This window comes from Henckelia pumila, chromosome 4 (genome assembly GCF_033568475.1).
Source record: "Henckelia pumila isolate YLH828 chromosome 4, ASM3356847v2, whole genome shotgun sequence".
NCBI classification, from domain to species: Eukaryota; Viridiplantae; Streptophyta; class Magnoliopsida; order Lamiales; family Gesneriaceae; genus Henckelia; species Henckelia pumila.
In genome coordinates this window covers 117,572,282-117,599,026 of record NC_133123.1, presented here as the reverse complement: position 1 = coordinate 117,599,026, position 26,745 = coordinate 117,572,282, and the positions used below count along the sequence as shown (strand labels likewise).

The 26,745-nt window shown below is 32.8% G+C and overlaps 1 protein-coding gene and 1 pseudogene across 1 annotated transcript; both read left to right on the top strand.

Moving 5' to 3' along the window:
* The first annotated feature begins 3,950 nt into the window (after positions 1 to 3,950).
* Positions 3,951 to 9,254, top strand: LOC140863370 (type I inositol polyphosphate 5-phosphatase 2). The gene is made up of 10 exons (XM_073266746.1): positions 3,951 to 4,424; positions 4,520 to 4,619; positions 4,795 to 4,884; positions 5,229 to 5,340; positions 5,443 to 5,547; positions 5,907 to 6,717; positions 7,009 to 7,193; positions 8,173 to 8,281; positions 8,604 to 8,752; positions 8,852 to 9,254. Exons 1-10 carry the CDS (start codon positions 4,395 to 4,397, stop codon positions 9,057 to 9,059), a joined length of 1,899 nt encoding a protein of 632 aa, XP_073122847.1. The 5' UTR covers positions 3,951 to 4,394; the 3' UTR covers positions 9,060 to 9,254.
* Positions 9,255 to 11,595: 2,341 nt separating this feature from the next.
* LOC140861611 (uncharacterized) lies at positions 11,596 to 18,493 on the top strand (annotated as a pseudogene).
* Positions 18,494 to 26,745: the final 8,252 nt, after the last annotated feature.

Below are 26,745 nucleotides of genomic sequence, written 5' to 3'. Positions count from 1 at the left end.
TGTTCGTGGTTTCAGGTCAGCAACAGGTCATCATTTATTGGAGGAGTTTTGTTAGCGCGGCTAATTAGCTCATCCAAGAAGATCACTTTATTGAGGCATATCATATATATATTCATTATTTGTTACAAGAACCAAAAGAAGAAAATCCGTCTAAAGGCTTGAAGCCCTGAATTTCATTATGTATTTGTATCGTTTTCAATTTACCACTTCATTTATCAAACTTTACTTTGATGTTAATAATTAATATATGGTCAAATTACAATATATATATATATATATATATATATATATATATATATATATATATATATATATATATATATATATATATGGTCAAATTACATCAGCAGCCCTTACAAAAATTTAAATATACGCATAACCTTTTTTCAAAAAAATTAATTGTATTTAAAACTCTGTGTTGTTTTAAAAGTCAATGATAAAACTCCTTACGAAGATTTATATTATTTATAATGTTTTATGTATAATTGATAAACATTTGAAATATTCATATTAGTTATAGAGATTTATGTATGCAGTTGTAGGTTGATGAATTTTGAAAGATGTATATTGTTTGTAAAGATTGATGTATGAGTATTTTTTTTTTTTAAATGATAAATAATTGTTTTAAATTTTTGGTGAGTTAACCCGTTCAATCTACAAGAGATTGTATTAAAGTTTTCTCAACTTACAAAATTGACAGACCTTTCGAGTGGTCCTTTTGGCTAGCCTAGCAATAATCACTTCATTTTTCTATTATATCATGTCCTAATCCATATCTCCAACTTTTTACCTACACACATACAGCTGCATGGACTCGAAATTTTAATTAAATATCGTTTGACTCGAATTCATTATATATATATATATATATTCACCTAATTTTCGACCATCTTCACGATTCCAACCATCGAGATTGAAATTTTTTACAAATGATACATCTTTGGATTTGTATTTTCGAGACGATCCTATCGTGAAAATTTCAAGGCAATCAGATCAATGACGGAGCCAGAAATATCAATCTACCCGGACTAAAATTTTAAGCTCTCCAATACTTTAATTTTTTTAATTGAGCTACCCGGGCTAATATCAAATTAATCCAAAATTATTGAAAATTAATATATTAAAATTTCAAAAAAAATTGTGAATCGGAGTTGTTTTGAGCACGGATGCACATTGAACCCTTAGGGTGTGAAATCAAAACTAATATATATATATATATATATATATATATATATATATTATTAATTTTGGTATCACGCACCCTAGCTAGTGTGCAGGATTTTCGTGAGCAATCACTAAAACCCACCAATGTTCCATTTTTTACAAATCACTAAAATTCACTAGTAGTGATCGCTCACGAAAATCCTACACACTAAAATGTGTGGTATCAAAACTCATATACATATATATTTATTAGTATTACATATATATATATATATATATATATATATATATATATATATTATATGACACCTGGATTGTTGATTACCCTGATGTCATGCAAGGGAAAAATATCTTCTTTGCATGAAAAAATATTTAATAGCCGGCAACACATTAATTAGTATTCTTAGCTTGTTTTATTTGGCGGAAAAATACTATTAATTAATATCTACCTTTGCATTAAGTTTGCTACCTGTCAAGTTATAATCAAAGCAAGACTATTATTATACTTTAAGCAAGTTTGCATGACCGTGTTTTGGTGACGATATGTTTTGATCCATTATATTTTTACAAAAAAATCAAAATGAAATTTGTTGAAGTAAATATAATATTTCATCCAATTGAACTACTACGGTAGCTCTTGGCTTCACTTTTTGTTATGGTTGTATGTATATCAATGTTCTAAAAAGCGTAAAATGTGTCGAAGCGTAGACATCAAACTTTAAGTTTTTTAAGTTTAAGCGCGATTACTGCGAGTTTAAGCGTAAAAAAACGTTTTAAATTTAAAATATAATTTTATTCATCTCAAAAAATCAAGTTTAATACATTAATTTTTTGTGAGATTCTAATTCAATTTATTTCATCATTCATTTTATATCTCGTGTCATCGAACATAAACTAAATTAATTGATCTAATTTAAAACATTAGCTGTAAAATCTCTCAATATGTTCTACATTCACATTATCGCTACACTTGGCCATACAATATATAAATTTCTAACAATACTAACAATCACTCACTAGTAAAAATGTTAATTTATAATCTATTCCGTTTTATTAATCAATTTTGTTTTATAGAAAAATCATATTTATGCGGATTTAATGACACTTGACATATTCAACCTATGTCTGACCGTTTTTTTACCGATTTTGGTCGAAGCGAAGCGTTTTAAAAAAACTTCAAGCTTAAGCAAGATTAAGCGAGGTTTAATCAAGTTTTTTAGAACATTTATATATATATATATATATATATGTATGAATTGGAGACAAGTAACTCTATTTTAACATTCTAATTCGAGCTTGAATTAATTTTATCATAATAGTTTGATTTAAGCAAAGTAATCCCACGAAAAAAATTACTTTGGACTCAAATTTAGTATCAAGTTGATCAGTTTTTCTCAAACGTGTATATATGACCAATTGTAGCGCGAGCTTAATGAAAAATCTTATATTCGTGTAATGTGCGTATATTGTGTTTGAATGAAAATATATTAATATTACGGATGATCTAAATTTACAACATCAGCAAAATCAAGAGAGATCATGTGATGAACATCCTAAAAAGCAAGTAGATGAACGAAGACATGATTTATTGTATCTTCAACAATATTGTTGTGTATAAAGTGTAGAAACTGATAACTTTTTAAATATGGGTTTTTTTAATTTAATAATTTAAATTTTTGAAAAAAAGGAAAATAATAAGTCCACTCGATTCACGTGCACAATTGTTAATAAAAAATGTTTTAATATTAATATTTATTTTAAAAAATAACAATAATAAAATTCCGCCCGCACACAAAATCGTCTGGTTCCCTTTTATGTAATAGGCTGGGTGCGTTCCTCTGCTTCTGGCCCATCTGGTCTTCTGCTCTGAGAGCCCAGACCCATACTCATGGCCTTCTCTCCACCTGAAAAGGAGAGTTTTTGCCCTCCATAGGATTCGAACTTGGACCACCAGGCATATATCCAAATTCAACTCAATCCTGGCACCACCTTTTATGTAATGGGCTGGGTGCGTCCCTCTGCTTCTGGCCCATCTGGCCTTCTGCTCCGGGGGACAGGCCCATACTCATGGCCTTCTCTTCACCTGGAAAGGAGAGTTTTTGCCCTCACTAAGTTGATCCTTTAGTGTAAAAAAAATCGCACACGAAAAATCCTGCACCCCTAGGGTGCAGATGATCAAAGTGCAGATGATCAAAATTATATATATATATATATATATATATATATATATATATATATAAATTTTCAGCTGCCCAATCAATGATTCCCAACTCGTTTTCGACCACTAAAACCCGATACCGTGTTTTAGTTATGCGAAAAATAAAAAAAACAACTAAAACCCAATACCGAATTTTAGTGGTCGGAGACGAGTTGGAGAAATATTGTTGGGCAGCTGAAAATTTCTCATATATATATATATATATATATAGTTTTGATAATACGCATTCCAGTGTGTGCGATTACTAAAACCTATTAGTGAGTTTTAGTGATTTTTATAAAAAAAAAAAACACTATAATTAATAACTAAGAGTGGTTGCTCACAAAAATACTAGGATGAGTGTTAAAAAAAAAAGAAAAAAAATTATATATATATATATATATATAGAAATTTTCAGATGCTCAACCAATGATGCTCAACTCGTTCCCGATTAATAAAACACTGTTTTAGTGATGCGAAAAATAAAAAAAACAATTAAAACTCTGTGGTCGAAGATAATATGAGAAAATATTGTCGGCCGCTGAAAAATCCTCGTATATATATTTATTTATTTATTGGGCGCACTGTGTCGCCATCAATCAAAGCTTATTAAATGATTATTTATTTATTTATTTATTTTTTCTGTTACTACACAACATGAAGATCTTGAGGATGACATTCTGACATTATTATACAATTTTGATTGATTTTTTCCTTCGATTTTTTTCAACGTTATTATAATAATGCTTTCAAACATCAAGAAAAAGATGACAGTTCGTGTTAGGACCATAAAGAATTATCAGTGCAACTGGAGCAGTGGATGTCTCTTCCTTCTTGACCATTACTTTTTTTTTTCCCTGTCATTTATTGTTTGGTCCAAAGCTCGAATCTTCGCTGTGTTTTGCATCCAGGGGGAGCCTAACGTTGTACAATCTGTACTGGGATGGCGTCTAACCATGTATTTAAGCTCCATGAACAGTGGTGAACAAGTTGTTAAGTGTGTAAGATTTGTGGGTTCGCTGGTAATTGGAGTATGAGGACTCATAAAGGAAAGCGTTCTGAGGTGAGTATCATGATGTGAAATGAAAATGTTTGTTGAATTGCTTGAATGGTAAAGTTGGTTATAATTTGTTTGCTTTTTTTTTTGTTTCTTGACAGCCCTTCTGGCCATCCATTGTGATGAAGAAATGGCTGAATATCAAGCCAAAGGTTAATGATTTTAGTGAAGATGAAGTTGATACAGAAAGCGAGGATGATGGTATTTGTTTACCAAAGTATTTTTTTATTCTAAATTATTGCCTTTTATTTTTGCAGAGAAGAGTGGGAATGATAGTTTGGAGTTTTCTTGAATTGTCTGTGCTAATTTGATTATTCATTTGTAGGATTATTTCTTGATTGAGTTAAGTTTTAACATATATGAAATGTCTCATCAGCTTGTTCACCGAAACATGAAGCTATGCATGAGGATTATGTCAGAGTTCCGCAAGGATTTCAATCCAAATGTTTGAATGAAACAACAAGAAGTAAGTAACTTTGGTAATAACTGTGCTTTAGTGTAGGAAAACAGCTGGCTGTTTAGTCACTGGATTTCAAAGAATTAAATTTCTGCAAGATTTGTGATTCTTAGGAATTCATGAGAGTTGCTCGTGTAACTTGGAAGTCTCGTCTGAAGTTTATAAAATATATGGAAAGTTTTACTTTTTATGTAATTTGTTTGTAACTGATTGTATCAAGTATTAATATTAATTTTTAGCAAGTATTATTATTAATGTTCTATGATGGGCATCATACATATTACATCAGAACAAATTGGAATCTGTTTCTAACAAAGCTGCTTAACTGATAAATGTACTTTATTTTGGTGTAGATGATGGAAAATGTAATCATCCAGGGATACCTTCAAAAGAGTATTCTTTAAAACACAGAAGGGGAAAATCTGAAACTCTACGAGTTCTGTACATTAACACAAAAGATGTGAGGTTTGGTGATTAACTTTTAGTGGACCTTGCTTTCATTGAGCACCTTCTCTTTCATTTTCTGTAACATAACAATATGATTCATTAACCATTCTTTTTTTGCAGAGTAACTATAGGCACTTGGAATGTCGCTGGTAGACTTCCTAACGACAATCTCGAGATTGATGAATGGTTATGCATGCAAGAGCCAGCAGATATGTACATTCTTGGGTAAGTTACATCTGAAAACATGCGAGTCCTTCTCATACTTGAAGTTAGAAGAATCAACCTAATTATTATGTGATGCTAAATTGTAACAGCTTGACTAATGCTTATTTACTTTATTTTTTCAAAATTTCTTCTTTAAAGGTCTCCTGGCAAATGATTTAAAAGCAAAATCCGTCATCTTGATTAACTTTATTTTTCCTGTTTTCTCAAGGGCTTATGCTTTACAAATTGTATTTATAGTTAATAAGAGAATGTTTTTGTACTTATAATTTTGCTTATCTACCACTGAGTCCATTCTTGATCATACATTATTTTTAGATTTCAGTTTGATTTTGAATTTCTGACAAATTTATGGTGCACAGTTTTCAAGAGGTTGTTCCTTTGAATGCTGGGAATGTACTCGGAGCAGAAAATAGAAGGCCGATATCCAAATGGGAGGCAATCATCCGCAAGACTTTAAACAAGTCCTTTGAACCTGAAACTAAACACAAGAGCTACAGTGCACCTCCCTCTCCTGTTTTAAGGACTTCCTCTGCTTCTGATGTACTTGCAGATGTTCCTGTACTGGACATAATCGGAGAAAATTCCATAGGCACAGTTAAAACCAGTGATAGTGACAAAACCAGCATTGGGAAGAATATTGACATAAGTAAAATATACGGCATTGATTGGGACAGCAGATTAGACTGGCCTGAACGCTCACTGGAAGCGACATCTGAAACTCTAGCTTCTAGAGCTAACTTACGAAGAGTTCTGAGCAGTTCCGAAAGAATTGGCTCTGGATGGGTAAATAGCAGTCTTGCCTTTAGCCCTCAAACTAGTGGTCAACATGGTTCTGCCTTTGCAAGAATGCATCATAGCTCTGGAAACTTAGGATTGATTTGCTTGGACCAGGAAGATAATAAGTTTGAAGTTTTAGATTCTCTCTCTGATGAATCAGAACAAATTTTTGAAGATGAAGAAGATTCATCAGCAAAAATTTTAGAGGTCAAACAGTTAAATGCACCTTCAAAGGATGCATTGAAATCACGGCCAATGTATGTACGAATCGTGGGTAAGCAGATGGTTGGTATATATGTATCAGTATGGGTGCATAGAAGGTTAAGAAGACATATAAACAACTTGAAAGTTTCTCAGGTTGGAATTGGGCTAATGGGATACATGGGCAATAAGGTAGTGCTTCCTTATTCTTCCTTTCCCCTTCCTTTTCCTTCCTTTCCTCTACATTTTTCTTTATCGTCTATAGTTATTCTTTCTGTTTCTTTTTTCATTTGCGTACATGGAGCATAAAGTTATGATAGCATTAGATACTATAAATTATGATATCGTGTAGAGTAGAACAGATGAATGATTGTTCTACCAGAGAGTGCAACTTATAGATACTTCAAAATGTTGCACTCCTCTGTTACATGATGGATTCCTAGCGCAAATTTGTCGTGACAAATTCTTATGGCTTCTGTACAGGGATCTGTTTCTGTTAGTATGTCCCTTTTTCAAAGTCGTCTATGCTTTGTTTGTTCTCATTTATCTTCGGGTCAAAAATTTGAGGATAAGCAAAGGCGAAATTCTGATGTATGTGAGATTTTACGGAGGACTCATTTCTCTTCTGTCTTTGACATTGAGCAGCCCCAAACAATTCCTTCTCATGAGTAAGTGCACTCTATAGTTAAGATTTTCACGTACATCTTAATCTCGTTTTATTTTTCTGCTTGGGCATATTCCAATGGGAACTATCTGTTTGGTTTGAATTTCAAGTACTTTGGTCTTGAAAGCTGTTTCCTTAACTGGACAACTATTTGAAGTCTTATAGTGTCATCTTATTCAGTTATTCTCATTCGTCGAAACCTTTTCAACGAGTCTAGAAATCAATCAACTTGTTTTACTTTGATTTATGAAACTAATTAATTTATTTCTAAGACCAATATGTTTCCTCTCAATCTCTGGTAGAAATGACATAGGAAGAGTTTGTGCTGATCCCTTGAGCTTTTGAACTTTTTCTCTGCTGCATGTGAACCAAATGGCTGAGGCCATTGTAGTGGCATTTCATTTTTCCTTAACTGGTTAGTAAATACTTAGACTCGTGTTCTGGTATTTTAGGATTTAGAGAAATCAACATGAATAAGATATAATTATACTATAGATTTAATGTTCTATAATTAGGTTGTTATTTTAGAAAACTACAAAAGATTACCAAACAAATAAAAATTGGACATATCGATAGATTGACGCTCTAATGTAGTATAAGGTAGGTATTGTAAACTAAAATTAGGCATACCAAATAGACCAATTTCATTAACTTCTTACTTAGTAAATCAAGATATTAATAGATTAATATAGTATAAGAAGGGTGATTTTTAGTAAATAAAAACAACACCACCGGAAGAGACCAAGTGTGATTACTTTGATTACTCTTGCTTATATATTGGTTTAGAAGTATGACATAGAGGTATTTATGTATGAGAAGTGTAGAGGATATTCTGTTGGTGATTTTATAATTGTCTTGCAAACAGAGTACATTCTTTGTAAGGTGCTTTTGTATAATATATAGACTAGCAAATGATTGAGTGTGTATATATAGTGGCAAAGTTGTGTGGCAATAATTAGTGACCCAATGTTTGGATGTAACAGTCAGATATTCTGGTTTGGAGATTTGAATTATCGACTCAATATGTTGGATGAAGAAGTGAGGAAGCTTGTTAATGAGAAGCAGTGGGCCGAACTTCTAAACAGTGATCAGGTATCATTGGCAGCTATAGTATTTTGTGTATGAACTGTCAAGTTTCCTATGTTAGTGAAGATAATCTTATAATGATTGTGGTGATTTATTCTGGTGAATTAATTGATGGATTATACATCTGAAAAACAGACTTATCTTGGATCAAGGGGTTTGAAACTTGGAATCTATAGATTTGCATATACTTTGATTCATCTTACAAGTAAATTTGATTCGATTTTGATGAGGTTAATCTGAAGGATAAGCTGTTATTCCCAGTGTTATTCTTTCTTTGTCATTTGATATGTACTGTGATTTGAGAGGGAGATATTCTTATACACGACAGTTGATCAAAGAGCTTCGAAATGGGCGTGTGTTCGATGGGTGGAAAGAAGGGAACATAGACTTTGCACCCACATATAAGTATGAGATCAACTCTGACAGGTATGTTGGGGAGTGCCCTAAAGAAGGAGAGAAGAAGAGATCTCCAGCTTGGTAAGTTGTAATTTTCTTCAAAAGATGGCACCGTTGCTACTTTTAATGTACATATGTTGTCAGTTTAACATGAAGAAACCACCGTTGTATATTCTGCAGGTGCGACCGTATACTTTGGTTAGGGAAAGGCATCAAACAGCGTTCTTACAGACGAGCAGAGACGAGTTTATCTGATCATCGCCCTGTCAGTTCAACATTTTTGGTTGGAGTCGAAATATTTGATCAACGCAAGCTCAAGAAAGCTCTCAACTTCTCTAATGCAGCTGTACATCCCGAGATTTTTCTGGATGAAGCTGAAGAATTTTAGTTTTAGAATGCAACTCGATGAATAATAATTTATGCTATCATCATTTTAAAACGATGGCAGTAGAAATTTTGATGTTGCTTTTACATGTGTTAAATTCGGAAAACATTATTGAGTAGATTGTTACAAGGTTACTTACGCAATGTATATCACTCTTGCAACATGTTAATATTATTGTGTTTAGTTACTTGAAGATAACGAAGGTTGCATTGGATGATTTCATTAGGACAAGATCTATTGTTGCGAATAATAATAAAAAAAAAACCCGAAGGGAAAGTGAATTCTAATTTTTACTCTTCGTCCAAATGCTTTGGGATACTTTGCGTCGCCTTCATGATTCTATCAACTATCCACTGAAACTTTCGGGGGTTTATCTAAAGCGCACCGAAAAGTAGCGGCCGCGGGTTTTCACGTCACAAAGTATATATATATATATATATATATATATATATATATATATATATATATATATATAGTTTTTACTTGTTTGTTTGTGTATTCAGCTGACATATATTGACATGTTAATTTTTATACGTAAAAATTTATATTTTATTTAATTTAGGCTACCCTAAAAAGAGTATTTGGTTTCATCCCTTGTCATGTGTATCATTTGTCTTTCATGATTCATTAATGAATATCCCCAGTTTATGGTAATTGCTGAAATTCGTGTTGCTTAAGCTTTTCTGGTAAATAGTTGAACTCGTCCTAGAGAAGCAGTTTTTTCAAAAGGAGCAGGTTTATATGTGATGCGATCATGGATGGCTCGCATGCTGATAAAGTGACTAAGGATCCGTTGGAGATGCCACGAGGACCGGTTACGAGAGGCCGAGCTCAGAAGTTCAAGGAAGCACTTCAATCCTTGATGTTGAAGTCGCAAGAGGGCGTTGGATTTCTTGATATTCAATTTGGAGGTAGTTATCACCGTATTGAGGTCAAAGGCGGTCAAGAAAGTGAAGAAATTGAAGACCTTGTTCGCAGCCCAGGCGCGCCCGCGCCCTTATTTTGCGAAGAAGAAGCGCGCCCGCGCTTACGGATGTCAAATTGACGAAGAATTGTGCGAGCTCTCGGCGCGCCCACGCCTTACAATTGGCGCGCCCGCGCCTTGCCCTGCGCAACAAAGGCGCGCCCGCGCTTAGCCCTAGCGCGCCCGCCCCGATTATTTTACATGCACCGAAGGTGTTTTGTGTGTGTGTTCGGGATTTTTAATATTTTGGCATTATTTTGCTTATTTTAGGTCTCTATTCCTACTAGGAAACTTTAAAAGATATCTTTGATATCTTTTTGATTTATTTTGCATTATCTTTCAATATTTTGGGTTGTAATATAAATACTACAACATTCATTATTTTAAGGGCAATTAAGATTTCAGATTATTGATTATTCCATACAAAATTCTCTCTAGAATTTTATTAAGCTTTTGCTTACCCAAAAATCAAACTTATCAAAGTTTTCAACTTTGTGGCGTTTGTCGATTGATTATCCTCGTGGGTTGTCAGAAACAGGTTTTCTGAAGGTCCCGTTGTGATCAATTGTTTTCTTCGTGATTACTGTTGCTAGTTTCGTTGTAAGCTAGAGGTGGTTAATCCAAAACTTTTTACTTGTTTTCAAGATCGGGCAATTTCTTGATTTTTTTTGTTATTGGATTGAGGGTACGATTTTAATATAGTCGTGTTTGCCTTCCATACATTAAGAATTCATATCATTTGGTATCAAAGCCAAGGTTTTGAATCAAGTAAGTATCTATCTTCATCTATCTCTGTTCTTCGTGTTCTTCGTTCTTATTTGAGTCTATTCTTTATCAAATTTCTGTGTCGTTTCTTTCAAACTTGTTACCCAAGTCTCGTGTCTTGTGCTACAAGTTATAAAATAAAAAAAAAAATCGGTCAAAAAAAAAATTAAAGGACCGAAAGCTTCAAAAAAAAAAAAAATAATAATAATAAAAAAAATAAAAGGAACAAGATAACTTGTGGTCAGTTAAGTAATTCGCTCTTGTTCATCCTTGAGTGCAAGTCAGAAATTCAAGTTCATAAAAAAATTCTTCATCTTGTTTTTGTCAGTCTTCGAGAGTCAATCTTCAAGTGTCTACGAGTTGTAAACTTGAAAGTTTGATTGAATTCTACATAAAGCAAAAGCCTGCATAAATTGAGTGAAAAAAAAAAAGAGTGGTTGAGTGAATTTTTTGGAGTGAATTGTGAGAATTTGTGTGAGGTAATTTTATTACTAACGTTTTCTTGCAGGTACGATGAGTTCTTCTAGCCAAAACTTTTCTCAAGGTCAAATGGATGAATTGACCAAGATGATGATGACGGCTTTGGGGCCAATACATGAGAAGTTGAATAAGCTTGAAGTTAGTGGAGGTGATGGTAAAAATAAAAAAAAAATATTTGAGGAAGATGATGATGGTGGAGAGGATGAAGAGAGTTTGGGTGAAAATTGGGTTAGAAATAGGAGGGTTCATGAGGGTGAAAGAAATAGAAGGGGAGCTGTGAGAGGAAGATACATCGAAGGGAGTCGAGAGGATGAGAATATTAGTGGGATTAAGATGAAGATTCCTTTGTTCCATGGGAAATCTGATCCGGAGGCTTATTTGGAGTGGGAGATGAGAGTTGAATCGGTGTTTGATTGCCACAACTACAATGATGCGAAAAAAATAAAACTGGCGGTGGTTGAGTTTGTGGATTATGCTCTCATTTGGTGGGATCAATTTGTTACTTCTAGGATGAGGAATCGAGAACGTCCCATTGAGACATGGGAGGAGATGAAGCAAATATTGCGAAAGAGATTTGTGCCTAATTACTACTATCGTGATATGTTTAGGCGTTTACAAAATTTGAAGCAAGGTTCGAAGAGTGTTGAGGATTACTTCAAGGAGTTGGAGGTCACCATGATTCGAGCTAATATTGAAGAGGATCATGAAGCAACTATGGCTCGTTTCTTATGTGGTTTGAATAGGGAGATTCAAGAACAAGTGGAGCTTAGACATTGCATGGATCTTGAGGAGATGGTACAATTGGCCATGAAAGTGGAACAACAACTCAAAAGGAGAGGTATGGGTCGAAACTCTACTGTTGTGGGTTCTTCTACTCCTTGGCGTCCAAACGTTGGCAAACGAGAGGATGTCAAGCCGGTGTCCAAACAAAAAATCGACACCAAGCAAGAAACACCAAAGCAAGGAGTGCAAGGTAAATCTGAAACTCCTATTAATCGTTCTAGAGATATCAAATGCTTTAGATGTTAATGTCTTGGTCATATTGCTAGTCAGTGTCCTAAAAAACAAATAATGATTGTGAATGATGGTGGTGAGGTTGAATCGGAGAGTGAGGAGGAGAATTATGATGATATGCCTGCGTTGGAGGATCCCGATGACGAGGGATATAAGGTAGTCGTTGGAGAGTTGTTGGTGACTAGGAGAGTGTTGAATGTGAAACAAAAGGAAGAGGAAGAAAATCAAAGGGAAAATTTGTTTCATACTAGATGCTTTGTGAAAAACAAAGTGTGTAGTGTCATCATTGATGGGGGTAGCTGTACCAATGTTGCAAGTAGCGAGCTTGTTGAGAAATTGAGTTTGCCTACTTCAAAGCATCCTCAACCCTATACATTGCAGTGGTTTAATGATAGTTCTGAAGTGAGAGTGACTAGGTGAGTTGTGGTGCCTTTCTCAATTGGGAAATATGGAGATGAAGTGGTGTGCGATGTGGTGCCTATGCAAGCGTGTCATATCTTGTTGGGTAGACCGTGGCAATTTGATAGGAAGGTGACACATGATGGGTTTAAAAATCGTTATTCCTTTACTATGAAAAAGGAATCTGTTGTATTGTTATCTATGACTCCAAAGCAAATATTGAAGGATCATTTGCAAAAAAAAAAAGAAAGAAGAGGCCGAAAAAAAGAGTGAACAAAAAAGTGAGATGACCTTAAAAAAAAAGAATGAAAGAAAAAAAGATGAGAAAAAAATTGAGAGGAAAGAGGCCGATAAAAAAATATATATGACCCAAAAGAGTGAGTTGCGAGAGATTTTACATGTGCATACTCCACTTGTGTTGATTTTCTATAAGGAGATTCTCCTTAACACAAGTGATATAGCCGGAAATCTTCCGAGCAATGTTGTTTCTCTCTTGCAGGAATTTGAAAAATTATTTCCGGAGGATTTACCTCAAGGACTACCACCTTTGAGGGGAATTGAGCATCAAATTGATCTTGTGCCCGGAAGTGCGTTACCGAATCGTCCAGCTTAGGAGTAATCCGAAGGAAACAAAAGAGCTACAAAGGCAGGTAAGTGAACTTCTCGATAAGGGGTTTGTGCGTGAGTCGATGTCTCCTTGTGATGTACCTGTTTTGTTAGTGCCTAAGAAAGACGGTTCATGGAGAATGTGTGTTGATTGTAGAGTCATTAACAATATTACCATCAAGTATAGGCATCCTATTCCTAGGCTAGATGATATTTTGGATGAATTGCATGGTTCTAGTATCTTTAGTAAAATTGATTTGAAAAGTGGTTATCATCAAATTAGGATGAGAGAAGGAGATGAGTAGAAAACTGCTTTCAAAACGAAATATGGATTGTACGAGTGGTTGGTTATGCCATTTGGGTTAACTAATGCACCTAGTACTTTTATGAGATTGATGAATCATGTCTTGTGTGCTTATATTGGAAAATTTGTTGTGGTATACTTTGATGATATCTTGATATATAGCAAAAATTTGAATGAGCATGTTGAACACTTGAGAATTGTGCTAATCACACTAAAGGCTGAGAATTTGTATGCTAATTTGAAAAAGTGTGTGTTCTGTACAAAAGAACTTGTGTTTCTTGGTTTTGTTGTGAGTGCTCAAGGAGTCAAAGTTGATGAGGACAAGGTAAGTGTAATTCGAGATTGGCCAACGCCTACTTCAATTGGCCACGTTCGGAGTTTTCATGGTCTTGCAAGTTTCTATAGGAGATTTGTAAAAGACTTCAGCACTTTGGCGGCTCCTATGACTGCAGTGATCAAGAAGAATGTTCCATTCCATTGGGGCGAGGAGCAAGAGAAATCTTTTGATATCATTAAGCAGAAATTAATTAATGCTCATTTACTTGTATTACCTGATTTTTCTAATACTTTTGAAATTGAATGTGATGCGTCAGGTGTAGGAATTGGCGGTGTGTTGATGCAAGGTGGACGACCAATTGCATACTTCAGTGAGAAGCTAAGTGGAGCAGCGCTGAATTATCCTACCTACGACAAGGAATTCTATGCCTTGGTTCGTGTGCTTGAAACGTGGCAGCATTATTTGAGGCCAAAAGAATTTGTGATTCATACGGATCATGAGTCTTTGAAACATCTCAAAGGACAACAAAAGCTGAACAAGAGGCATGCCAAGTGGGTGGCGTTTGTGGAGACTTTTTCCTATATTATCAAGTATAAGCAAGGGAAAGAAAACGTGGTAGCAGATGCTCTATCACGAAGGTATGTGCTTCTATCTACTCTGGACTCTAAGTTTTTGGGATTTGAGTATGTGAAGGAGTTGTATGCCAATGATCATGATTTTGGTGAGATTTATGTGTCATGTTTGCATGGTCCGAAGGATAAATTTTTCATGCATGATGGATATCTGTTTAAGGAAGATAAATTGTGTGTTCTTAAATCGTCCATACGTGAATTACTTGTTAGGGAATCACATGGGGTGGTTTGATGGGGCATTTTGGTGTGGTTAAAACTTATGATACTTTGTATGAATATTTTTATTGGCCACATATGAAGCATGATGTTGAGAGTATTTGTGAGAGATGTGTGACTTGTAGGAAAGCTAAGTCTAAAACACAACCGCATGGATTGTATAACCCACTTCCTGTTCCTAGTTAACCATGGGTAGATATTTCGATGGATTTTGTTTTAGGATTACCAAGATCTAAGAAGGGGAGGGATTCTGTGTTTGTGGTGGTTGATAGATTTTCGAAAATGACTCATTTTATTGCTTGTCATAAATCTGATGATGCATCTCATGTTGCGGACTTGTTCTTTAATGAAATTGTCAGATTGCATGGCATGCCTAGGAGTATTGTTTCTGATAGAGATACTCGTTTCTTGAGTTACTTTTGGAAAACATTATGGTGCAAGCTTGGTACTAAATTACTGTTTTCGACTACATGTCATCCTCAAACGGATGGTCAAACTGAGGTTGTTAATAGGACATTAGGAACTTTGTTGCGTGCTATAATTAAAAAGAATTTGAAGAGTTGGGAAGAATGTTTGCCATTTGTGGAGTTTGCATATAATCGTAGTGTGCATTCTACTACAAATTTTTCACCATTTGAAATTGTGTATGGTTTTAATCCTTTAACCCCGTTGGATTTGATGTTTTTGCCTATGAGTGAAAGGGTTAACATGGATGGTAAGAAAAAGGCGGAATTTGTGAGAAATTTACATGAAAAAGTGAAGGCGAACATTGAGAAAAAGAATTTGCAGTATACAAAGCAAGCAAATAAGGGAAAGAAGAGAGTTGTGTTTGAACCAGGAGATTGGGTGTGGTTGCATTTGAGGAAAGAGCGGTTTCCTGAAAAACGGCGCTCCAAGCTTCTACCTAGAGGCGATGGACCATTTCAAGTATTAGAGCGCATCAACGACAACGCCTACAAATTAGATTTGCCAGGTGAGTATAATGTCAGTGCTACTTTCAATGTTTATGACTTATCTCCGTTTGATGTAGGTGAGGAACAAGATTTGAGGACAAATCCTTTTCAAGAAGGGGAGGATGATGCGATCATGGATGGCTCGCATGCTGATAAAGTGACTAAGGATCCGTTGGAGATGCCACGAGGACCGGTTACGAGAGGCCGAGCTCAGAAGTTCAAGGAAGCACTTCAATCCTTGATGTTGAAGTCGCAAGAGGGCGTTGGATTTCTTGATATTCAATTTGGAGGTAGTTATCACGGTATTGAGGTCAAAGGCGGTCAAGAAAGTGAAAAAATTGAAGACCTTGTTCGCAGCCCAGGCGCGCCCGCGCCCTTATTTTGCGAAGAAGAAGCGCGCCCGCACCCCTTGATCGCGCGCCCGCGCTTACGGATGCCAAATTGACGAAGAATTGTGCGAGCTCTCGGCGCGCCCGCGCCTTACAATTGGCGCGCCCACGCCTTGCCCTGCGCAACAAAGGCGCGCCCACGCTTAGCCCTAGCACGCCCGCCCCGATTATTTTACATGCACCGAAGGTGTTTTGTGTGTGTGTTCGGGATTTTTAATATTTTGGCATTATTTTTCTTATTTTAGGTCTTTATTCCTACTAGAAAATTTTAGGAGATATCTTTGATATCTTTTTGATTTATTTTGCATTATCTTTCAATATTTTGGGTTGTAATATAAATACTACAACATTCATTATTTTAAGGGCAATTAAGATTTCAGATTATTGATTATTCCATACAAAATTCTCTCTAGAATTTTATTAAGCTTTTGCTTACCCAAAAATCAAACTTATCAAAGTTTTCAACTTTGTGGCGTTTGTCTATTGAATATCCTCGTGGGTTGTCAGAAACAGGTTTTCTGAAGGTCCCGTTGTGATCAATTGTTTTCTTCGTGATTACTGTTGCTAGTTTCGTTGTAAGCTAGATGTGGTTAATCCAACACTTTTTACTTGTTTTCAAGATCGGGCAATTTCTTGATTTTTTTTGTTATTGGATTGAGGGTACGATTTTAATATAGTCGTGTTTGTCTTCCATACATTAAAAATTCATATCAATATGTCAATGAAAAAGGAGAAATAATTGGCATGAGACAAATTAATACATATGACCCGATTTTGTCCTTGAATTAAGAGTCGGATTATTGCAGATCTTCCTAGCAAAATGGTATATTGCAGATGCTTAGTCGTAAAATAAGAAATTAATAAACATAAATTTTTTTTTGCCTCACAAAGAATTACTCAATTATAAATTAACATGTTTTAGTTGACAACATTTTCTATTCTTACCGGCAGTGAACCCATATGCCTTAATTGTGCGAATATTATATTTTTATCATTAATTTTTTTTTATCATGTATCGTTTGAATGAAATGAATTAAGTTCTTAATTTGGACAAGGTTTTTAAATCATCAAATTCTAGGATACTTTTAAAAAATAATTCACATCCAATATTATGTTTTAATTATAAATTTGACAAAGCTTTCAATTTTACCATACCAAGATGGCGAGATTCAATTCTATGTGGTAACTCAATGACATGTGGGTTGTTTTGCTTTTTACCCATGCATTTCATATATACATGACATTCATATCTCAAAAGTCGAAATATTGATCAAAGGAAAATGGAATAAAAAATTAATTTATTTCTTTTTAAAGAATGGAAAATGACAGAATTATGGGTGCAGGAGTGGGGCTTTATTACTTTATATTCAAAATTTTTATAAACGAAGTGATCGATTAATTCCTTGACCAAACTTCTTAATTTGTCATTAATTTTGGGACCATTTTAGTTTGCAGTAATGCAATTTCTTAATTTAGCATACTAGTCCACGTCCCGACCTAGGGAACTGTTATTTTGTAAAAGTCATTAAGAAAACTGTGTTATTTACATTTTATTTTAAAAAATGTTAATTACACTCGACATATATATATTTATATTATAGATTGACATTATTATTAAATTTTACACAATTTTTTTTCTATTTTATTTCATTTCATGCCAAAATATTATATTTAATATAAACTATAAAAATACAAATTTCATATATACAAAAGAAACTAAATTTCAAATTAGAGAATGCATGTTTTATATCATAAATCATCTTCAAATATCATCGTATTATTATGAAATATTTTATTTTAAAAATATCTCAAATAAGTTATGTCACTAAAAATTTATAGTATATTGCTTGATTTGATTATCAGTTAAATTAAATATGTTTAATTTATTTCAAACAAATAACATCAAGTCAATATTATTATTAAATGAAGATAATTTGTTTTTTTTTTGTTGGAAAAACAGTATAATCAATACGATATTAAAAAGAATATTTCCGTCTAGAACTTTATCAAATATGTTTTTTGAATTTGAATTTTTTTAATGAATTGAAATAAAATAAAAAAAATAATTTTAAAATGAAAAATAAAGTATGAGATAATTAAATCCTGTTAATTATAAGTATCTTTATTTAATACTGGGTAGTTAATTTGATTTAATCCTATGGACGTTCGATAGAGCTTGAGATATAAATATAAACAAATTAAAAACTTACAATTAAAGGAAATTGTACAAATTTGATATGTATTAAGTTTTGAATATAATAATAAGACTAATATAGTTAATATATATGAGAAAGTATAAGTTTAGATTTTGGTATGTACAAATTTGATATCAATTATTAATTTATAAAGTTTTTATTATAATATAATTATTTTTAAAGATTTACGCTTTGTTTAAACAGGTAACTTTGCATGGAGCCATCCACTCTTTCACTCCATGAACCTATTGAGTAAAATTTAATTTGGTACACGAACTATTGGTTAAATGTCAAATTGATATACGAAATTTTGTTAATGACTTATTTGGTACATATTCACCGGATTCCGGTCAATTTCCGGTGACATTTATGTAAAATGTCCAATTTGCCCTTTATTATAAAAAATGCATATTTTATTTTAGATTTTAATTAGATATATTTGTATATTATATTTTATACGTAAAAACTGATTTGACTAAAATTTTTATTTGTTCATAATATTTATTATATTAGATAGATTATATATTTTAATGAGAAGGATTAGATAAATTATATTAAGACATACAATATCTAAATAATTATAAATAAATAAATTGATACCATAGAAAATAAATAAATATTTTTTTAGCTAAAATTCTGATTTCTGTATACATAATTTTCTCGATAATATTTTGAAAAAAATTATTAAATAAATAGTGATTGTGATAAAATATTTTTAATATTTTAATATATAAAAATTTATTGAATATATATTTTAATAAAAATATTACGTAAGTTCTGCTAAAAATTAATTTTAATTTTCAAATCATATTTATAAGAAAAACTCATCGAAATACCAATTAAACTTCGATAGAACATGTCACGGTTTTTTAATCAACGAATAAAAAATTAAATTGCGTTAGTTCGAGGGTTTAACCGGTGCGTACCAAAAGGTAGCGGCTGCGGATTTCTACGTTATAAAAAAAACAAATAAAAAATTAAAAGTTTATTTAAACACAATAATTTTATAAGAGAACGTGCTAATCAAAAAATTAAAAGTCGTTCTTGATTTTTATTACGGACAAAAATGATGAAGCTGTTTTTGAAACTAAAATAATATTAATGTTTTAATTAATTTATATCATCAAAAGACTATTATATATACCCTTTTCTTCATCATAATTTAGACATGTATCAATTAAGCCATTAACAAAAATTCGTGTACCAATTTGACATTTAACCAATAGTTCATGTACCAAATTAATTTTTACTCGTTATTAATTTATCAATTATTAATTTATAAAGTTTTTATTATAATATAATTATTTTTAAAGATTTACGCTTTGTTTAAACAGGTAACTTTGCATGGAGCAATCCACTCTTTCACTCCATGAACCTATTTTATTTGAAAATTGATAATTTTTATTAGGATTTTTAATTCGAAGGGAGATAATTACTAACAAAATTGGCTGTATTATTTGTCGATGAAAATTTAAAAAGGATGTATTCAATTTTACATTCATCTTCGATCTCAACATCTTCTTCTTAAAATTTTACAAAATATTATTTATCAAAATATCATCAAATTCCAAATTACATTTTAAAATTTTTCCGAACACAAAAATAGAATTTCAAAAGAAGGGAAATTAAGTTTCCTGAAATTATTTTTATGTATAATTATGAGTTTTATTTTATTACATTTGAAATTTAATTTAATTTTATCTACGAACTTGTGGTTTACTAGTTTAGTTTTAAAAATAAAAGATCATGAGCCAAATTAATTGAGAAATTGACTTGGAATTTCAGAATAAAATTTATGAGCCAAAAATAGACCATAAAATCTATTTTAAGCTTTAATTTTTAATTTTTATTTTTAAAAAAAAACAACCAGGGAAAATCCGAAAATTTCCAAACCCCGCTGCATTCCCCCCTCCCCCCTTGAAACTCTCTTGGCATGGTCAAGCCCTTTGAAACACCTTATTTATATTTGACTCGAATACTCAATTCAATGTATGTATATATACATATACATATAAATGTATTTATTTATAGTACAAAAAATTTAATTATAATTTACTTTTGTTGAATCATGTAAATTTGATGAAACGAAGAAAATTATTACTATGAAGCTAATTTTATTTTTGTAGGATGATGATATTGGAATAAATTATTTATGATATTTTATTATATTTTATATGATGTTTAGTTTATTATTTTTTATCTTTAATTTTTTTATATTGTTTCTTTAGAATTTGGTAAATAAGTATAATTTTGTCGAAATAATTCAAAATTTTTAAAAAATACAATTGTAGGTGATAATGGGTACGTAGGATATATATATATATATATATATATATATATATATATATGTATGATCATCCGATTGATATGAAGATGATAATGAAAATCGAATATTCGACGGGATGAGATGATATGAGGATGTGTATGGGGTGATTACAATAAATGTGGACGAGGATGGTGACATAGAATCATATTCAAATCCGACTCATTGTCATCCCTAATTATGCATGACACTAAAAGTAGGTATTTTAAGCTCATTTAAACTATTAAAAAGTAGTTACTATAAGCCTATTATTTTTACAATATATATATATATATTATAGATTTTTTTTTAAAGTTTCCCGAATGTCCAAAGTTTTTACTGCCTTAGGGCCAACATAAATATGAGATTTTTGTAACATATCCAAAAATATTTAAAAAATTATGAAATCTGAAATTTGAGGTGAATGTTATGAGAAAAAAAATATTTGAGGTGAAGAATTTATTAATGACGGCCGGCGGGTCACCGGAATAAAAATTGGTAAGGAAAATTAGTAAATAATCGAGAAAACTATAAGAAGTCGAAATTAATTGAAATATGATTAGTTAAGTTGCATTTTATATCTATAGGTTTTTATGCAGATCATATGTAAAGAAATTACGTATTTCCGAGCTAAAGACATGCACGAAGTCTTGTGCTAACTATCGGAGTATCTAAACACTGCATAGTTTTTGGGATTAGCGCGTATGTATATATGTTCATGTGGCTTACGAGATATTTATGTGAATGAGATTTTATATATGACTTTGCATGTGTGATATTATTTATGTGAATGGTATTTAATTTATATGTTTTGCAAGACATTTTATGACTTTGCATGTGTGATATTTCTTGGCTGGGTCTCGCCGGCCTTCTCAAGTCTTTTGTTGAGTGCAATAATATTTCCTTATTATATATGAGCCTTAATTTGTATGCCTCCTATACTATGAATCATATTCCCTCCCCTAAGTGTAGGATATAATATATATAGAATTACCGTGATATATGGATATTTCCTTGGTTTTACTTTCCATATATATGCTAGAGGGCTTGTCTTTGTGTAATTATTTTACCATGAATTATTGTTGGATTAATTAATTAACATTTATTCTTAAGTTATTTTGTTTTACAAGTAGATGCGAGTGATGTTAGGGAAAAAGTTACCGTGGTATTATTATGTATTCTTCAAAAATAAAGTTGCAGAGAGCTCATAAATTCATCAATTCGTCGTAGTTAATGCACACAAGAAAGTTTTGAAACCTCCTTTTTTTTGTACGCACATTCATGAACTGCCTCATTAGGAAAAAACATCGCTTTCCATGCTTTTCCTTTATGGATTTTGAAACCAATTAAGATCATCCAAAAAATTGTCCTAGCTAGTTAAATTAATTTCAATTTCATGCACGTCATGAGCCCTAAAAATATATGTATGGATCCTATTTTGGGTTTAGTACATGCCGCCCGCAGGGCACTACCCTGCGGGTGATGTGTAACCCCATGATTGGTCAAAATTAGTGGGTCCCGCGTGGAGCCCACTGATTTTAACCAATCATGAGCCGCCACGTCACCCGCAGGGCACTACCCTGCGGGTAGCATCTACTCAACCCCTATTTTGATACATGTTCGAAATGGACTTGAAAACGACTTATGACATAATTAAGACCGTAAAAATATTTATTTTGATTTTTTTATTACTTCATTAATCCATAACATCCACCAATTATTCAGTTCTTGAGAATGCCAGAAGCTAGCCATAATTTCATACATTCCATATAAATTGCATCTTAACTTCATTTAATTAATTTGTCTCGGGAAATTCTTATAAATCTAAAATCTTTCGTATGATATCTAATGATTTCGTATAAACCTTTTAATTGACATTATAAATACGTATATCTGAGTCTATATATATATATATATATAAGCATGCACTAGTGGAGTTGAGATCATTCATCACCTATAAGCGAATTGATCATTAATGTGCAATATGGGTTGATTTGCATGTTTATTTAAAATCGAATGTTTTCACATATGAAGTTAACATTTAATTATCTTATAAAATATTTATAAATAGAGAATTTACTAATTACGACACAGCATATTACAATTGGAACGAAAGAAAGATTCGCCCATAATTAAGAATCCTTTGAAGCTAAGGTATGATGAATCCCATTAAACGAATATATGCATCTTCAATCAATAATTTGAAGCAGCTAGCTAGCTAGCTTTTTCATTAATTATATTTATTATAATAAACCCACGCACTTAATTTTTTGTCACTATAAATATGTGTGTTGGATATTGCATGCACCTACGTTTTCTTCTACCACAGTTCTCTAGTTTCTGTTGGTTTCCGATCGATCGATCGATTGTCCATTAATTATTATATTTATAAATATCTCGATCCTCTTCTCGGCCTGTTTGCAATTATATATATATATATATATATATATATATTCCACACGTACGTTTTCTTCTGCAGTTTCATTTCACTTCCAGTGTGGCTACGCTAGCTAGCTAGCTCATTTCTTCTGGTCGGCTTACTGTAGCTTGGAATTCACACGATCGACTGCGCACTCATTGGCTTCCTAGCTCTAATTACTTACGTCTAAAAACAATCATTATGTCGAGGATTAGGTCTGCGATTTGCGTGACAGCGCTGCTCCTTGTGGTTGGAACCATAGTCGGCATCTCCATTTACTTTTCTAGAATGCAATCTAATTCCTCCCACATGCATCCTCATGTTCCTACCACACCACCAGCGCCGGGGTTACAATACAGTATGATCTTATCCAAAACGCAACCCGGGGCCTTTAGGACGGTCGGAGATGCCTTGGCTGCCGCTCCTACCTATCTTCCAGACATGTTCTACATTCATGTCCAAGCCGGTGTATATCAAGAGCTTGTTGTGGTACCCAAGAACCTAACCAACATCGTGTTAGTTGGAGACGGAGCCGAGGTGACCAAAATCACCATGAATCGACATGCTCCAGAATTTGGAATTTCTATAAGCCAGTGAGTATAGTTTCAAACTTCTTTCCTACCTTCCAACTGCATGATATATAAGTTTTCTTAACATATATAATTTTCTTTTGATTTATCATCTATTCTTGGAACTGGTTTCGTGGCCAAGTTGATTACCTTTGAGAACTGTGCCGGGCCAGGATCCCAGGCTGTTGCTGTTACCAATGAAGCGGCTCAATGTGCATTTTACAAATGCACATTTCTTGGATTTCAGGATACATTATATGCCAGATGGGGCACACAACTCTTCCGAGAATGTGATATCTATGGTACGATAGATTTCATATTCGGAGATGCCACCGCCGTGTTTCAGAGCTGCAATGTTTTTGCCCGAGCATCAAATCTTATATATTTCACAGCCCAAGGAAAAAAGGATTTGCTCGACTCAAGTGGGTTTGTCTTCCAGAATTCATCGTTCACTGTGGCCCCAGGGTTCGAGCCACAAAATTCAGAATTTTTGGCATAACTTGGCAGACCCTGGTTCGACTACTCTACGGTAGTTGTGATGGAGTCGTACTTGGGTGCCATCATTAGCCCAGCCGGATGGGGTTTATGGTCGGGTCATCCAACTGACAAGCTCGCATATGTCGAGTACAGGAACAGGAACAGGGGTCCCGGAGCTGACACGAGCCACCGAGTGAACTGGACAGGCTACAAATCATTGGAGCATGATGCAGGAGCAATACAACAGTTCACTATCCAAGAGTTTCTACACGGCGATACTTGGATACCACGAACTGGCATCCCATACACTGCTGGGTTTATATATGATTAGGCATGCAATCGTAGAATGTGCATGTACACACTCTTTTATACCCCACGTACACTTTGTACACATCTATGTGTAGAGAAATTGCAGTTGTTTTTAGTGGAATGTAATATTTACATGATGATTTTTGTTTAAAACGTTCTTTTTAAAAGGAAAAAAAAATTATGAATTAATTACCAAAACCAACGTCGTGACAAAAAAAATAATACTTAATATATACTAGCATTTTGTTGCACACATTACATGCTAAACAATCCGTTTTTTATAATAAAATTATATTTCAATTAAAATTGTAAAATAAAATGATTGTACTATATATTAAATAAAAAAATTGGGAGGAAAAATGAGAGAAATAGTTAAATGAAAAAATGATTGTACCAAGAGACCAAGTAAGTTTCTTTTAATATATTGTATAGATATCCAACAGTTTAATTCATTAGCTTTTTATAAAAAAAAAAACACACACATGCACACAAAAATTGGGAGGAAAAATGAGAGATAGTTAAAATGATTGTACTATATATTAAATGTTTATATATATATATATTTTATATTTTTGTGGGCATACCAAGAGACCAACTAAGGTACTCTTAATATATTTTATAGATATCCAATAGTATAATTCATTAAATTTTTTATAATTGAAAAGTTTTCTGAACAAAGATTTGAAAATTACTCATCATATTATCGAGTGACTCGTCATATGTCCTTGAAAAAAGGCTAGTCGTATTTCATAGGAGGCTTGGGTCATATTCTCCTCCGCTTTTCATAGGGATTGAGATTAAATGGATGAAAAATATATAAAATAATATTAATTCAAAGCCTCACCAGGCATATATTTATCCCTTAAATAAAAAAAAGTTGTCGAATTTGTTTAATTTCGATGTAAGAAATATAGGGTACTGCTTACATGTGCGAGCTGATCAGTCATGTTATTTTTGGTGAAAAACTTGAAAGTTAATGTATTTAGATGGTTGAGTTCGAAAAATTTCAATGAATTGGGTTATGATAATATCCAATTAATAGTATACTGACATGGATTTTAAGATGAGTTCTTCTGATTACGGTAGATTCAATTCGAAAAATTTCCAAGTCGTGCTAGCAATTGAGATGAGATAATCTCGATCGTTATGTTAAAACTATTTCCAAACCATCAAAGTTCTACTAAATGGATTATCTGCTATGGGAATAATTCGGAAAACAATGTGCGGTTTGGTCGGTTTTTTTTCATGAAATTTGAACGGAATTGTTGTGTGCCATTGCGTTAGCAAGATTTTTGAAATGCTATTTCATTTTTCCCCCTAACATACTTCTTCCCCTGTTATCCTCCGATGGCCAGTCCTATGGTTTGTGAGGTATAAGAGTTTCTAAAATTTGTGCTGACTTGAAATGCTATCATTTAAGTAAGATTTAAAGACCTTCTATCTCGTATGACTCTCAGTGAATAACTTTAATTGGACAATGAGTCGTCTATCAGATTTTCTTGGTTTCTTGGCTTCTAAATTAACTTTAGCCTATAAATAGATGCAAACATGAAAACATGAATCTAATTATGTAAAAATAAATGACAACCAATGTCGAGCTCTCTCTATCAGTGAATCATAAAATATATTAGTACTTACATGAAACTCATCTTCGTATCCTTCTCCATATTAAATTCAACCTCGTTATTTTCTTCATATATATATGTGGATTTTTTTTTTATTTTTTTGTGTAGATGAAATTGAAGATGGGGTTAAATTGGGTTTCACATTGCATGTAGAACACCTCATAAGATTGGATATGCTAATTCATTTATTTGTTGTCATTTTTTAGACGTTTGGGATTTGTTGATCATGTTCTTTGTTAAATTCTTGTTCGTTTAATGTTCGATTGATACTGCTGTTTTAAAGTTTCAGTGGTCGAATGTCATTTAGGTGATCCACATTTGTTGGCTTCTCTATTTGTGTGCCATTTTTTTTTAATTAACCTTGGTGGGTTAAGAATGCACTTCAAAGCCAAAAAAATGTTGTGTATACGGAGGTTAAGAATTGCTTTGAAACTTTGTTATTTGTTGTATTTATTTGTAACTAAAGGTATAAGTAAGTGTATTGTTTATTGTTTTTGTTTTTTTAATGACATGAGAATCCGTAACTTTTATTTTCATGAGTGTGAACTGAGTAAATCTCCGGACTAACGTAATATCCTACAAATCATGCTAGTCAGGTATATTAGATATGCTTTAATATTGGTCATATAAAATGTTCATGGTGTTGCGATATTTTTGTGCCCGCAAGTGCACGGTGTCAAGTTTTAATATACGATGAGTAGAGTATCGTTCCCACGAGAATTGAAAATTTATATTCACACTAAATACTATAATTAAAATAATCTCAACTTTGTTCAGAAAATCAAAGTTTAAAA